Genomic DNA, 15227 nt, shown 5'->3' with positions numbered 1-15227 from the left:
TTTGAAATTGTTAATGACAAGTCATTAAACTGTTGATAAAATTTAAATTTTGACATGTTTTGTTTACATATGGATAACCTCAAATATGGTCCCTTTTTAGCATGCCTGTCTATGATGAGCTTGGTACTTATGAAGAGATTTAAAATGTTAATTAGAACACTAATGCTAGCAAATACTCTTTAAAAATGTTTCTTTCTTTGGACAATGGGAACAACTACAATACAAGGAATTGTAGATTTTTTCTTTTTTTTTTTCTTCTTTTTTTTTAAAAAACAAAGTCCGTTTCCGCCATTGATGAATTTTTTTTCTTGCCTTTTTTCCCATTAGGATGACTTTATTTCAGCCTTCAGACAGGCTGAGCGTCAGAAAAATGCTCTATCCATAGTGAATTCTGGAATGCGTGTCCTCTTCAGTCCAGGCACAGATACCATTGTAGATCTGAGTATTTTATATGGAGGCATTGGTTCAACTACAGTCAGTGCAAGAAAGTCCTGTGAGAAGCTTATAGGAAGGTACTGGATGATTTAATGTATTTAAGCAAAAAGCAGGAGGTATAGTGTGATGCATGGGGTCTGTTGGATTTTGTCAGTGGAGATCTCAGCATCAGCCTGTCACAACCTCTACTTGTCAAGCCTTCGCTAACAATAAGTTATTTCTTGATATACCTTGTGCTGGTTCACTTACTACCTTCAACATACTTCACATTAGCTTTAGCTGCATGTTATTTATAGACGTGTCTGTTCATGCCAGTCTATTCTTCTACCAGGCAATGGAATGATCAGTTGCTGAGCGAAGCTTGCAGACTGGTGCTTGAGGAAATTTCTCTCCCTACGTCAGCTCTGGGTGGAAAAGTCGAATACAGAAGGACTCTGCTTGTCAGCTTCCTTTTCAGATTTTACCTGGAAGTATTGAATGGTTTACATCAGATGGTAGGCACAGGGCAAGCATTACACACCCACAGCAGCATCCAGGCTGCAGAAATTCTCCATTTAGCTTAGTTTTAGAAATAAAGGTCTGACATCACTTTTCTCTCAGTATCCCTTCAGATATGCTGAGCTCTCAGAGGAGCAGAAGAGTGCCTTGGGAGTACTACAAAGTGGTGTTCCTCAGGGGGTCCAAGTCTATCAGGTGAGGTGTACTTGTAGTTGGGACTGCCACAAACTCTCTGTCTTAAAGAATATTGTGCCCTTTTAACTTTTCATTCCTAAGTCACCACTAATTATAATACGAAGCTGCTTAAACAGTTGATCCTGTGGGGTCTTTTTTTTTTTTTTTTTTTTTTTTGTATAAATTCCCTGATTTCTCAGGTTGCAGATGCACTTTAGGTGTTGTGTGACATCTGGCTATCCTGACACAGCTGGCACAGGGCACAGCTTTCAGCTAAGCAAGACCTCAGCAAGGTTTACTGATCTCACTTAAACTCTCCAGTGGGCCTCAGTAAAAATAAATGGCGCAACCTGCTGCAGCATCGCTGTGATAGTTCAAGCCTTAATAATCTTTTTCAAAAGTTACAGTATGAAGGGGAAAACTGGTTGGTATGTGAAAAGGTTTGTTCAGTAGAAGATTTTAATAAAAAGCATATTTATATTTCATCAAGAATTTTCACACATATTTGTTTTGTTGGAAAATTAAAAAAACATAAGAAATCAGACTTTTGCTTCTTCTCATCAGTTTTCCACCAAAATCCTTTAGCATTTCCTTCAACCAATAATTCATTTTGTTCTCCTTTGATAGATTCACAATTTTTAAAGAGAAATACATGTTTTACGGATAACTTTTTACTCAGCCAACACATAAATGTTGGAAGATTTTCAATTGTCCCGATAAAAATCTATTTCAGGTTAATGTGAAATGAATGTATTATCAGCAATTCAACAACAGAGAGCACCAAAGACAGAACTGTTGATGGGGATTTAATAAGCAGAAGTTTGGGTGAAAACATCTTTTAGTTTAGTCGACACTCGCCAGAATGTTCATTTACTTGTCTCTTTAGGAAAATGGACAAGGCGTTATAGTGATCCCTAAATGTAGCCTTGGTTTCAGACACTGTTTTCTCTAAAGTAAGATAATATGAAATACGTTTTTTTTAAACCAGTGGTGATGCTAAACTCTTTTCTGAAGGATGCGACGAGAAGCACTATGCTCCCAGCAGTCTGGTTAGCTAACAAGTTAGTTGATATTCACACAGAAGACATCAGCTCTGCTTTGTCTGCCACAGTTCCACAGTCTGGACAAGTCATTTTGTCCCTCTTATCTCTATTTTTCTTGCTTTTTACATTTATGTTTGCCCATGGATATTATCATAAAATATAGGTGGTTTCCATAGAATCGTAGATTGCATTTAATAATCACAAGATGATCTCAGAAAGTGTTTGTGAGTAAGGCCTTGTGTAATTATTTTTCTGACTTGAGGATAACACGTTCCTATTATGCAGGATGTTGACCCAGGACAGTCACCACAAGACCCTGTGGGACGTCCCATCATGCACCAGTCTGGTATTAAGCACACCACTGGTGAAGCGGTTTACATTGATGACATTCGTAAAGTTGACGGGGAACTTTCGCTGGCTCTGGTCACCAGTATTAAAGCCCATGCAAAGATTATGTAAGTAAGGAAAAACTGTCAGAGAAATGTTGTAATATGATGCCATTTACATGATTCACCCCGTATTTCCAGCACATTTCCATCATTCTAATTAAGCACCTTCATTCATTTCATCAAGTTGGGGTTGGAAAATTGAAGAGGTGCCTAGTGCATGGTTTTATTGACTGAAACAAGTCAGCATGCATCTATTGACACATGTCRTGTACAGTAGCTGCTTATTGTCACAGAATCAGTAGCAATCGGGGTCTTAGTTCACAGTTTTCCAGAAGATCTGGTAGCTGTATCACACAGTCTTCCTCACTGCCATCACCATAAATCGACTGAATTTGCAGGGCAGTTTCCTCACACAGCTCATTGCTATTCATATGAATGATGTTTATATTGGAAGAGAAAGGCCCATGATAGCAAATATATGAGGTTTGGGTATTTAAATTTGAATGCTTGTGTTGCAAGCAATATACACGCATAAGTATATTAAAACTGTTTTTTTATTCTTATCCTCTGATTTCGCCACATTATGAGGTATTTATTACAAATGAGGTAAGAACTACCTTACTGTGTGATTTAGATGGTGTCAGATATGGACAGAAGAGTCCATATTAATGCATTCACCCCTTTCAGTACAAAAAGTGTAGGAAGAAAATATATTCTTAGATCTTGAATGTACTGGGACCAGAGTTTAAAGAGCTACTTTATGCTATTCACACACAAATGTTCATGCTTTTTGCTTTTTTTTCCTGAATATGCTAATCAACACTTTTCCACTTTCTTCTCTGTGAAAAGATCTCTGTTCAGAATATCAGGTGGATTGTGTTTCTGTCCTGAAGTTCATGGAATTGCTTATGCTGGAGATGTTTGTACCATGTACTGTATTCATTTATGTATATGCTCTACTTTCCAGATCAATTGATGCATCAGAGGCTCTTCAAGTGCCAGGAGTGGTTGATGTGGTGACAGCAAGAGATGTTCCAGGAGAAAATGGCAATGATGAGCAAGCATTTGCAGAAGACAAGGTATTTCTTGCTTCTGGTTGTGTGACTGAATATTTTGCTTCAGTTAGTAGCAAAAAATGAAAGTGATTTTGCAACTACTGTCCTTGTTGCAATGAGAAGAGAATGATTGTAAGAATTATTAGTGCAGTACTGGGCTGGCTGGGGTGTACGGAATTACCATTCCCCAATGCGAGAGACAGGAAAAGTTCCCTTAAATCACCTGGGTTTAAATGAATCGTCAGTGATTCTTTACTGCTTATTAAATGAGTGATTGTAATGGCTTCTGAGAAAAGATGAAATAGGCAGGGGATTTGAGACTTTTTGAGGATGAGAAGTAAAGTGAGATTTTTCYCAGCTGGATTCAAAATGAAATTAATTGCCAGTTTATACATGAGAAAATGGCAATGTGAGGCAATACTCTGTCTTAATATTGAATATCAGCAGAGGTAAGAAATGCAGCCTGCATGGTGATATGAAATGTCTCAGACCTTATGTCTCCATTACAAGAGACACTGTAGCCTGGTGTTTAGAAAGGGGCAAGCATAATTCCCAGTGTGTTGCTCTTACCTCTCTTCTCCTTCCTGTCTGATTTTCCTTATCTTTCTAGCAGAGACAAGGAAAGCAGTCTGTACCAGAGGATGTTTTACTTAGTACACTACCTGGCCACCTCAGGACAGACATGGGGGAAATGTTCATGACTGCTGATGTCAGCAGCATTCGTAATACTGGAAACATTGCAGCAGATGAGGGATGCCCATAGCGTTTCTCATATAATGAAGATAAGTCTGCACTGGGATAATATTCTTAGTGGAATAGAATTGAGTCTAACCTATTTGCATAAGGGAAGGCTTTCATACAGGAAGGTACTCCCACACTTTTTCCTTGGGTAATACATTGGTCTATTACAGGTGATTTGTGTTGGTCAGATAATCTGTGCTGTGGTTGCAGAGTCAGTGACTCAGGCAAAGCAAGGTGCTGAAAAAGTGAAGATAGTATATGAAGATCTGGAGCCAGTTCTGACCATTGAGGTAACAATCCAGCTTCTCCTCCTGGTCTGATAAAGCTCTTACATTGTCTCATTCAGTATTTATCTCCTTGTGCAGATCTCTGCCAGGCTTTGGATTATCTTTTCTTTGGCATGAGATGCGAGTTTGTTTTCAAGATGATGACTGAAATAGTGTATAGATTTCCTCCAAAGTGTTTTTTTTTTGGGGGGGGGGGTATAAAAATTTGTTTAGTAGATACCTATTCATGTAGTGTGTCAGAGACTGATCTTTGTAGACCTAGGATGAGATACTCTGCTAAAGATTTTTTTTGAAAGTTTTAGGTGAGCATTTCCATGCCTCTAGGAGTCAAACTCACAGCAGGAGAAGGTCAGTATAGAATCAAATTTGAGGGCTTATGTTTGCAGAAGTTCTGGAGTCACACATCCTGTATCCATGTTCTGCATGTTTTAAAGTCTAGCAGGTTTTTAGTAGCAAGCAATCTGATTCTGAAATATTTTTCAAAAGCTATTAATGACATTAACASACATTTAGTGTTTCTAGTCTGGAGGAAAGAGAGAATTACATGAGTTATGAAAATGGAAACAACAGAAGCTCTCTGGTGGTGGAGAAGGAGGAATTGTCCTGCTTTTTCTAATACCTAGCTACCACCATCTATCTGATTGTATGGATGATGAATGAGTGTACTATATAAAAATGGTCTGACTGTCCAAACTACAGCTGATGTGGTTTTTTCTTTCTGCAGGATGCAATAAAACATAATTCATACATTACTGAAGAAAGAAAAATAGAAAAAGGAGATATTGAGAAAGGATTTAAGTCTGCTGATGCAATCATAGAAGGTAGTCTTACATGCAGTATGGGAGAGGGGAGGAGTCCTGCTAGTTCAAAATCTGTCTGCTTCCAGCTGGTGGTGGAATTTAAATTTCTATTCTCTGCTCAACATAAGTTACTCTGGTGTTAATCCTTTACCTTCACCAGGAAAGGAGAYGAAATGGACAAGTTTAAATGAAGCTTAGTTAACACCTGCTTGCTCATGTTGACTAAATTCTACCATTTCCTTGTCTTAGAAGTCAGCTAACTGAAATGAAGTGCCCTACTCCTAGGTCAAACATTACAGCTAAATAAGGCTTTGTTTTATGGGTATTAGCTAATTTAACCTATCCTATTTTAAACTGACTGCTTGACTTAGGACTAACTCCAGAAATAAGGGGATCATAGTAAACTCTCTGGAGGAACACTCACACAGTCATCACATCCACAATCTTCAAACATTAAACAGAATCCTGTACCCTCAGACCATACCCTATGCATGGGTATCAGACTTGTGCTTAAAAACCATCAGTGAAGAATATTCTACAACCTCCAGTTGAAGCTTGTTCTAGAGCTTAACAGTCCTTACAATTAGTATGCATTTTATCTAAGTCACTCTCCCTGCAAACTTTAAAAATTCATCCTCTAAACAAAGTCTTCTCATCTTTTCCTCACAGGTAATGTTGTCACTGCTCCTGCCTCAATTCTCTCTAATTTTACTACATATCATGATTAGGGTAATATTTCAGGTGAGGCTTCACCGATGCCAAGCAGAGTCTCCCAGAAATTTTATATAACATTAGTACTGCAGAATGAGATTATGATTGTTGTGGCAGTGTTAATTGTTGATATACAGTCAAGTTGAACTCCCGTGTAATCCCTGCTTAGCTCTTGTTCAGCAATACTTTAAATACTGGCAGGTACCTGTACTGAATTTTATCCCATTGATTTTAGGCCATTTCTCCAATGTAGAAAAATCACTTTGAAATCTGAGCCAGTCCTTTAAAGACCTTGCAGCCCTTACCAGTTTGATATTATTCTACCTGCATCATCCTTGCAGCTTGACAGGCAGTCCTGTAAACTGCTTTCTGAGCGCAGTTTTCAACCAATTGTACCTCCGATTTTGTTGGACAGCTGTACTTCTCAATTTGTTTGTGACAAATTAAAATACGTGGTATCTATATACACTTCTCTTTCACTGGCTTGGACAATTTCAGTCCTTTTCCTAGTTTTGTGTTTCAAACACTAGAATGCTGCTCTGGAATTTGTTTGTGAGCACATTATAAATGCCTAGATAATGCATATATCCTACTCGTGTGTTTTTTTGATTATTCTTTTATGACATATATTACCATACCTACCTTCYGCTGTTATCACTTCTCAGATTTCTGCAACTGAGATTTTTTTCTTCACTGAGTCCTAACAGCACATGTATTAACATCTGCTTGATCACAGAAGGGAACTTAGCAAGCCATCAGTTTCTTTTCCAGTATCAATCCTATCTGTATCATTCTTGAAAGAGCAACTGAGTTTATCTAATTTGTTCTTGGAGACCTCCAGACATAAAGACTCTGCAGCCTGCCCAGATTACTCCGGTGCTTCAGCATGCCTATTATTGGAAGATTTCCTTACAGCTAACTGAATTGGCTGCAATTTAAGTACTACTATGGTTCTTGTTCTGTTTGCTGTGAACACATAGCACAGATTCTTCTCTTCCTTTTAGCAGCAGCCGCCTTCTATGTGTTTCAAGATATCTTCCTTTTCTCTTTTAGGCTGGGCCACCTCAATCTGGTCAGTCTCTGTGTAGGTCCTTGACCTCTGGTGATTTTTTTCTGCTCGCCTGTGGACTTTTTCTAACTGTTCCTGATCAAAGGTCATGTCACACTCTAGTGGTTTCAGTTCTGATCCCTACTACTTCTGCACAAAYGTGTATTTCAGGAATAACTGCTAGGGAAATATTGTTAGAGCCAAGAATAGCATGAAGTTAAGATCATACAGAGAATCGACGAAATTAGGTTTTTTTACTGTATTGGGCTATGCTAACGGATTTCCTCCTCTAAAAGGAGAATTGTATAAGAGGAAAGTGTCAAGACTGGGTTGAATGAAGTGCACTAGGAAAAAGGCATACTGGTGCAAAGACGATAGGAAACAAAGGACAAGAAAAGATGTGTTTTCCCTCGTGGAGTGATTCAGAAGAGGATAGATTATAATCCTGTTATGGTAGATGAGATGTAGCCTCCTGAAGGGGAAAAAGTGTCAGATATAAATGGATACTGATCTTATCTTGGGAAAAAAAAAAAGTTATTTAAGCATTAGATGATGTAACAGACTAATTTCCTCCTAATAAACACACGGTCTCACAAGGTGTAAACATGGCATACAAAGAAATCAAAAATAAATGAAATTGTTTTTCTTCTTGTGAAACTCTTTTTTCCCTGTTATACACATATAGGCATATATAAATTCCCTCCCTATTCATTTGATTATGAAACTCAGCTTCGATTTTCCTGTAATTATAAATGTACAGGTGAATTGCATATTGGAGGACAGGAGCATTTTTATCTGGAGACGAACAGTGTGCTTGTTATTCCAAGAGTGGAGGATAAAGAAATGGATGTGTATGTGTCAACTCAGCATGCAACAGATGTACAGGTAAAACAAAGCATTAGTGATACCTTTCTTCCCTTCCTAAGTAACCTTAAAGGTGAACTATGTGGCCTTGAGAAGAGTGTTGCTTTCAGGCTTCTGTGCTTCTCTTGAATTGGTGTTCCCAATTCTGATCAATTGATTTGGATCTTATAAAAATAAGAGGCCCAGCTACACTAATGATGAAACTCAATGCAACAGTGGGTCTTGTGAGCAGGATGCTATTTGTACTATCAAGTCCAGTGCGGACATAATAAGCAATATAACTATGGGATGGACAAAGGATGGATAATAGAGCTCTGATTTTTTTCCCCCCGAGAAAAGCCTAATTCTGTCTGTGTCTCAGATATACTGGCCAAACACTGGTAAAATCTGTGAGAATCCTCAACACCAAGCATTAAGCATGAATTGGACATTCACTTTTTGCAGAATGAGTGTCTTCAGCTAAAAAGAGTTGCATTGCTCATATAAGTCATTCTGTTGATGGTGGTGGGGCCACGTGTGTAAATAACGATAAATGAATGTGTAAATAATAATAATGTATGAATTATATGAAATAATGTTGAAAAATAAAGGTTAACAGATCCTAGCTGAAAACAAGATTGAATTCTGGGCCTGTAAAATAAACATTTTCAATGAATATATGTTAATTTCTACGTGTTTAGGATTATCTTTTACACTTGATTACTGGCTTGCATTTTTTTAAGCTTTTCCTATCAGCTGTGCAAGTCTKATCCTGAACTCCTTTTCCAGTCAGGCCTCTATTTGCATCTCTGGCAGCTCTGTCTGAGGAGGTATTTTTGGAGTGCTGTGGTTTATCAATATTTCAGCTGTACCCTCTTGTGTGCTATAAACAATCATTCCATTCCATTCTGCTTGATATTTTAGTGGATGTTTTATATGCAGATGCAATGTGCAGTTCTAGATAGAGATTGATGATCTGATTCCAGATATAATAAAGTAGTTTATGGAAGCTGTTGTTCCATATCTATTTTCTACTAGATTGTGCTTTCATTATCTTCATTTGTTTGAAGTAAATTTTCATATCTATAGCAACTCCAATTTTATGCCTGTGATTTTTAGGCCTATTACTTCTAACATATGGTTAGTCATGGGGAATAAGCATTTTTTAATGTTATTTGGTAGGCAAATGACAATCCTCAATAAAATCCTGGATGTACACTTTTGCAGGAATTAGTGGCTTCAGCTTTAAACCTCCAGTCCAACAAGATTATGTGCCACACGAAACGTGTTGGCGGAGCCTTTGGGGGGAAGATTACCAAACCGTCTTTCTTTGCTGTGATTGCGGCAGTGGCAGCCAACAAGTGAGTCCTTTTCATTGATAGAACTGAAACAAATTAGAGACGACAAGACTAAATTAAAAGCAAACTTCAGTCCTGAACCCTGCTGGGGAGTTGGCTTGAATACATTGTCTCTCTTTGGTGGCAAATCTTGGATAGAGGCTTGAAAGTCTGGGCTTTTGGCAATGGAATTCACTAACGAGGTGATAGCCAAAACAAAGGCCTCCATGCATTTTCTCTCAGGGCTGATCTGTACAAATCCCAACCATTCAGGCCTTTCCCAGGCACAATGACTTGAATTTCTTCTCAATATTTAGGGAAAGTGCTTTTCATTCTAAAACATGTCACCACTGTCACCACTAAGAGGTTAGCCGTATAACATCTTTGTGATCTGCATGGATAGGCTGTAATAAAAGTGGATTTTTTTGCTGTCTACTACAGGACTGGGCGTCCAGTTCGTTTTGTCCTTGAAAGAAACATGGATATGTTAATCACCGGTGGACGGCACCCTTTCTTTGGAAAATATAAAGTGAGTGAGAGGAAAAGATACTTTGTTGCATTATCGGGTAATAGTTTCATCTGAGGAAAATCAACATCGTTTTATGGATGAACAAGACACAGCACAAAACCAATCTCCTTCTCTTATCCTAACCCTAATGCCAACCTTGCACGAGTCCTGAGATGATGATATTAGGTTATGGTTAGACTAGATTTTGAACTGAAATTTGTGAAAAGAAGGAMGAAAGTTTCACTTATTAAATTTTGTATTAACTATAGGACAAAGAAGAGGGGATTAGGACAAACAGATGTCAATAGCATATGTATTTCATATTCTTCTGGATATCTATTACCTGATTATGGTTGAATCTAGGATAAAATATGTAGTTAGGACTAGGAATATTGTTTGGGGAAAATGGTTCAGCAGTCAGTTTCTTATTGAACCTTGCAAAGACTTCAGGAACTAAGGCTAGTGCGGTTGAGAAAAGAGTTTCTACAGCATGTATCATGTACAGATCACATACATACCTATGTGTATGTATATATGTGTGTGTGCGTTTATACAAGGAATAGTACTAGGATTGTGGCTAGAGGAAAAACTGGAAAAGAGTTTTGGTTTCTTTCTCTGTCTTGAAGAGGTCACAGGTCCTGGCTTTGCATGTGTTTGTGTGTGTCAACTATCCAGAACTCCCAGGTTGGGTATTTCATGCAGTTGTTACCCAAACACATCTGAAGATAAACTTAATATAAAGATTACAGTTTCTTCCTCAATTTGAGAAGAAGGTTGATGTTTTAAGCGATGAGCTGTTTAATTTCTGCTTATTAATAGGTTATTGGCAGATATTGATAGAAGGGGTATTATTAGTATTAGGATTTAGGTTGCAAATATGGATAGGAATTAGAAGAAGGAATGGAAAGTGATTGTTGCTTAGTCTTCTTTGAACTCCAAAATCCTGATAAACTCTGTTTTTAGAAAAGGAGAAGGCTTGTATTTAGTTTTCATGCAGATATTTATAAATATTTATAAAGGGAGATAAAGCAAAGAAAACATGGGCTGAGATGTCTGTTTTCTCCCTGAGTATTTCATAGGCATTTGGGAAGGGTGTAAAGCAGGAATGGAAGTCTTGTGTTTAATTTTGTTGAAGATACTGGCTACCTGGTATTTCTAAAGCTAATCTGCAGGCTTTATTAGCATTACAGTGAAGTTTGAGAAAAAGAAGATATCTTGGTTCTTTCCTGAGTCTTACACAGATACTAAATGTAGGATGAGGGCTGCAGCTGATAGGGATTCCTGGCTTATGTTTAGCTTTGCTGAAGGAATCAATTTTCTCACTACTTCTAAGCCTAGAGTTAGAGTTTGAATCAAAAATGTGATTTCTCATGCTTGCACTGGCTCCTGCGATACTATAATGGTTGTCTTTGAGAGACAGCATTTGGCTTTATTTTGGTTGAGTTACCTTTTAACTGAGAATCCCTACTATAGATTTAGATTTGGGTTAGGGAATGACAACGTTCCCCTCTATTTTCCTAGAGAAATGAAAGCAAAATTACTTTGGCTTCTTGCTAAATCTCACGGAGACCTTTTAAGCTACGGTTAGGACTGGTAATAGGTCCTGTCACATAATCCTTATATTTGGCATATATTTTGAATTTTTGATTTAGATGTCACTCATCAAGAATCACTTAGCACATGCGTAGCATTAGAGGTATGTTAAAGAAGACCTTGCCAAGTCATGTAAAGATAACAGCAAAGATCTTCTGGTGGAAATTCCAGCTTTTGAAAAGCTCTGTACGCATACTGGCTGCCTGTGGATTCTAGACACTAGGGGTAGAATAAGGTCACACTGTTTGAGAATTAGTATTTTGGAGTTTGATTTCCCAAGTTACATAGGCATCTGAGTTTGGAAGAGAGTAGATATTGGAAAGGAGGTATGCTTTATGTTTAGTTTTAGTGCAGATATTGCTTGTTAGAGTATTCTTAAACTTAGGGCTAGGATGGTGAAAAAAACAAAGCGTGGAGTTTGGTTTTTTTACACATGGTCTTTCATGAGCCACTGTGCTAGAAGGAAGATTGCTCTTGAATGGGCTGTGTGTTTTATGTTTAGTTTGGAGCAAACACTCTTTACTCAGAAATTACTAAGAGTGAAAGTTGAATTTTGCAAAAGAAGTGATGAAGAGTATTATTTTGAACAAAATACTGTATAGGCTCCAAGCTTTTCTGAGGTGGTTTTGAAAGGGGCATATAGCTTATGGTTCCTTTCAGTGGAGATCCCTGTTAACTAGGGATCTCTGAGACTGTGGTAAGTGCTAGGAGAGGTAGAAGTAGACAAACGTTTTATTTTCTTGATGAATTTTCTATGAATCCCAAAGCTACTGAAAGTGGTAAAAGTTTGTTTACTTTAGTTTCAGTTACTAGTTACCTGAGGGTCCTATGACTCTTGTTAGAAACAGGATTAGGCTTGAACGAAAGAAACAGTGGAGAATTTATTTTCCTGACAGATCTTACATGGAGCTTGATACTTAGGTATGGCCTTAGTTGGAAGCAGTAATTAATTAATCATGTTAATTCACGTGGCTTTTTTCATTATYTTGATATCTTGAAGCTAGGATGAAAATTAGGAATCAGTGATGACTAAAGTTATCACTTTTAGAGGAAAAAAAAAAAGGAATTGTCCTTTTTAATGAATTTTCTATAAGCCTTCACAGACTTATAGTTCATATTTTTTTGATGTAGCTGTAACTTCCTGGGTTTTCTCTCTAAAATTAGGATAATGGTTACAGTTTTGGAGGAGAAGGGATATTGATCTTGATCTCTCAAATTCTAAATCTAATTCCAAACCCAACCTTTTCTTTACCTAGATGCAATTACTGCAAAAACTGCATGAACTGCTGACTATTTTAAGCATAAACCACTTGTTTCTGTCAGTCCCATCTCTTATCCTATCCATGCAGTCATGCAAGGATTTTTAGCTTAATCCTTAATCCTGATGGAGCTGAATTAGTTTACATCATTTAACAATATGGGCCTCAGTTATTTCATAGTTTTCTATGGTTGTTCCCTTTTAAATGTTGTTATATAAAGTACTAAAATATACAAACATATACTACAATTTTTAAAAATTTAAGTGGAAAGAACCAGAACTAAAATTATTTTAAATTTGTTGGATATTTCCAAGCATGCCATCAATAAAATATATGCAGTTTTGGCTCATGTTATCATACTGTCTAGGTAATTATCTGGATGAAAGATGATTACAAATGGAATTTGTCAGGAAGTAGTGGAAGCATTATCTTGCTTAATATTTTCTTTAGTGATCTTGTCATCCTCTCTCTGGTTTATATTACAGGTTGGATTCATGAATGATGGTAGAATCATAGCAGCAGATTTTCAGTGTTATATAAATGGTGGCTGTACAAAAGATGAATCTGAGTTGGTAAGCCCTTCTTCACTGATACCACTTATACTGACTTAACTGGTCACAAAATGAAAGTAAAAGCTCTTTGTCCCAAATTGTTTCTATTAAGGATGCGTCTGTTCTTGTTAAGTGCACMTCTCACCTGCCTGAAGTAGAAATGCATCTGTAACCCAGATGTGGATTATATTATGTCCGGGAATATTGGACATAGAAAATTGAGATTTATAAGTTCAGAGAAGCATACCCAAGACAGAAGTTTTATTAGGTAGCATATTATTACAAAGTTGCTTTTCACTTTCCCCAAATTGAAGGTCTGATTCTTCCTACAGTAATGCCTATTTACGCTATTGTAATTCCACTGACTTAAATGTAGTTTCTCTTTATTTACATTAGTGTAAACAACAGAAGAGCAACAGGCCTCTTTAATGTGGTTTTGCTCTACCTTAAAGCATCGATGTCTCATTGGTCTCTTGAGCATCTATCACAGGTTTCATTGCCTTTTTAAAGGAAAGAGAACCATCTGAACAAATGTAATCTCTTCTCTTATTACAGGTGATTGAGTATATTGTGTTGAAAGTGGACAATGCATACAATATCCCCCATCTTCGAGTCAGGGGCCATGCCTGCAAGACTAATTTGCCTTCTAATACTGCTTTCCGAGGATTTGGGTTTCCCCAGGCAGGTCTGTTTGAGGAGACCTGTATTGTGGCTGTGGCAACCCGGACTGGCCTACCACATGAGAAGGTAAAGGAACCGAATAAAACATGACATAACAAGAATTCTAGGACCTAGACTACTGCAAGCTCCTTCTGCTTAAGCCTGTTCTTAGAGGGCCAGATCTATCAATGTTACTTGAGCTGAATGGTAGTTTATTCAGCATCTGTACCTCTGTAGAACAATACCTCGTGTACAGTAGAAATACAGTAGAATAACAGTAGAAAAACCTGGCCAAGAATCTGTTCCAAGATGTTCAATAAGTGCCATTGGCATGACCAACTCTAGTCAAAATACTGTAATCTCTTGTGCTGTGTGTCCAGTTTCATATCTCTCTGTGTATGTGCAGCTGTCACCTGAATCTCAGCCTATCTGAACTGGGCTTTTCATCTTTTCCGTCCATCTTTTCCCTCTTCTGTTTTTGTCTATCAGCAGTTTAGTTAGCTGCCTCCTGTCACCTCAGTACCAGGCTGACATTTCTGGCCTCTCCAAAGTCTTCAGATCCAGTTTCTCAACAGTTTTAATTGCTGCCATTCCTCTCCTATCATCAAGTTCTATCCTTTCTTTATGTATTGCCCAGTCCAGTGTAACCTTTTCCTGTTTTGTATGTACTCAAAGTATATCTAAGCTGTGGYTGATAAATCATTTTCCTTTCCTAGGATACCAACCATCATGTCTTCTCCCTATTTTTTTGAATGTTTTCCCTCTCCTATTTACTTCTCTCTCCCTTATTACCTTTCAGGTAAGCTTTCAGACATATCTCCAAAGCCCAAACAATATTTTTAACTTTTGCTCTCACTTACTTACCTGCTACCTCCAGGACCAAGCCCTGCTCTCCATCCCTTTGATAATTTCCTCAAGTCTTACCCAGACTTTGTGCCTTCCCCAGAGCTGCTCCAAGGTTTCCTTATATGCCAGAACTGTTGTCTTTCCACTTTCAAAAGTCTTCTTGAGATTAACCAGGAGTCCATTCTGCTATTTTTTCATCATTAATGAGCTTTCTGTAGCTCAGCTGGTTACAGCATGGTGGTAGTAATGCCAAGGTCGTGGGTTCAATCCCCGTATGTGCCACTTGTTTGAGGGTTGGACCAGATGATCTCCAGAGGTCCCTTCCAACCTTACCAATTCTATGATTCTATATTTGCACCTGGCTCCATGTTGTTCTGCGCTTTTTGTTTAGTCTTACTGAGAATTGAATTTAGCAATCTTCTTGATAATTGAGTTTCTTGAGCAGTCCT

The 15227-nt window shown here is 37.8% G+C and overlaps 1 protein-coding gene across 1 annotated transcript in view; it reads left to right on the top strand.

Moving 5' to 3' along the window:
• Positions 1-15227, top strand: part of LOC146598991 (aldehyde oxidase 2-like) — a 45143-nt gene that overhangs the window by 17419 nt on the left and 12497 nt on the right. The window contains exons 14-25 of the mRNA XM_085299458.1: positions 328-512; positions 767-929; positions 1036-1128; positions 2436-2605; positions 3507-3618; positions 4506-4625; positions 5347-5443; positions 7942-8066; positions 9252-9385; positions 9803-9890; positions 13207-13293; positions 13828-14019. Coding sequence (XP_085155584.1) covers positions 328-512; positions 767-929; positions 1036-1128; positions 2436-2605; positions 3507-3618; positions 4506-4625; positions 5347-5443; positions 7942-8066; positions 9252-9385; positions 9803-9890; positions 13207-13293; positions 13828-14019 — 1566 coding nt within the window. The remainder of the gene's footprint in view (positions 1-327; positions 513-766; positions 930-1035; positions 1129-2435; positions 2606-3506; positions 3619-4505; positions 4626-5346; positions 5444-7941; positions 8067-9251; positions 9386-9802; positions 9891-13206; positions 13294-13827; positions 14020-15227) is intronic.

Source organism: Rhea americana, unplaced genomic scaffold (assembly GCF_003343005.1).
Source record: "Rhea americana isolate MKP2758 unplaced genomic scaffold, rheAme1 scaffold_15, whole genome shotgun sequence".
NCBI classification, from domain to species: domain Eukaryota; kingdom Metazoa; phylum Chordata; class Aves; order Rheiformes; family Rheidae; genus Rhea; species Rhea americana.
The sequence above is the reverse complement of the archived record's forward strand: the minus strand, read 5'-3'. Positions and strand labels throughout refer to the sequence as shown.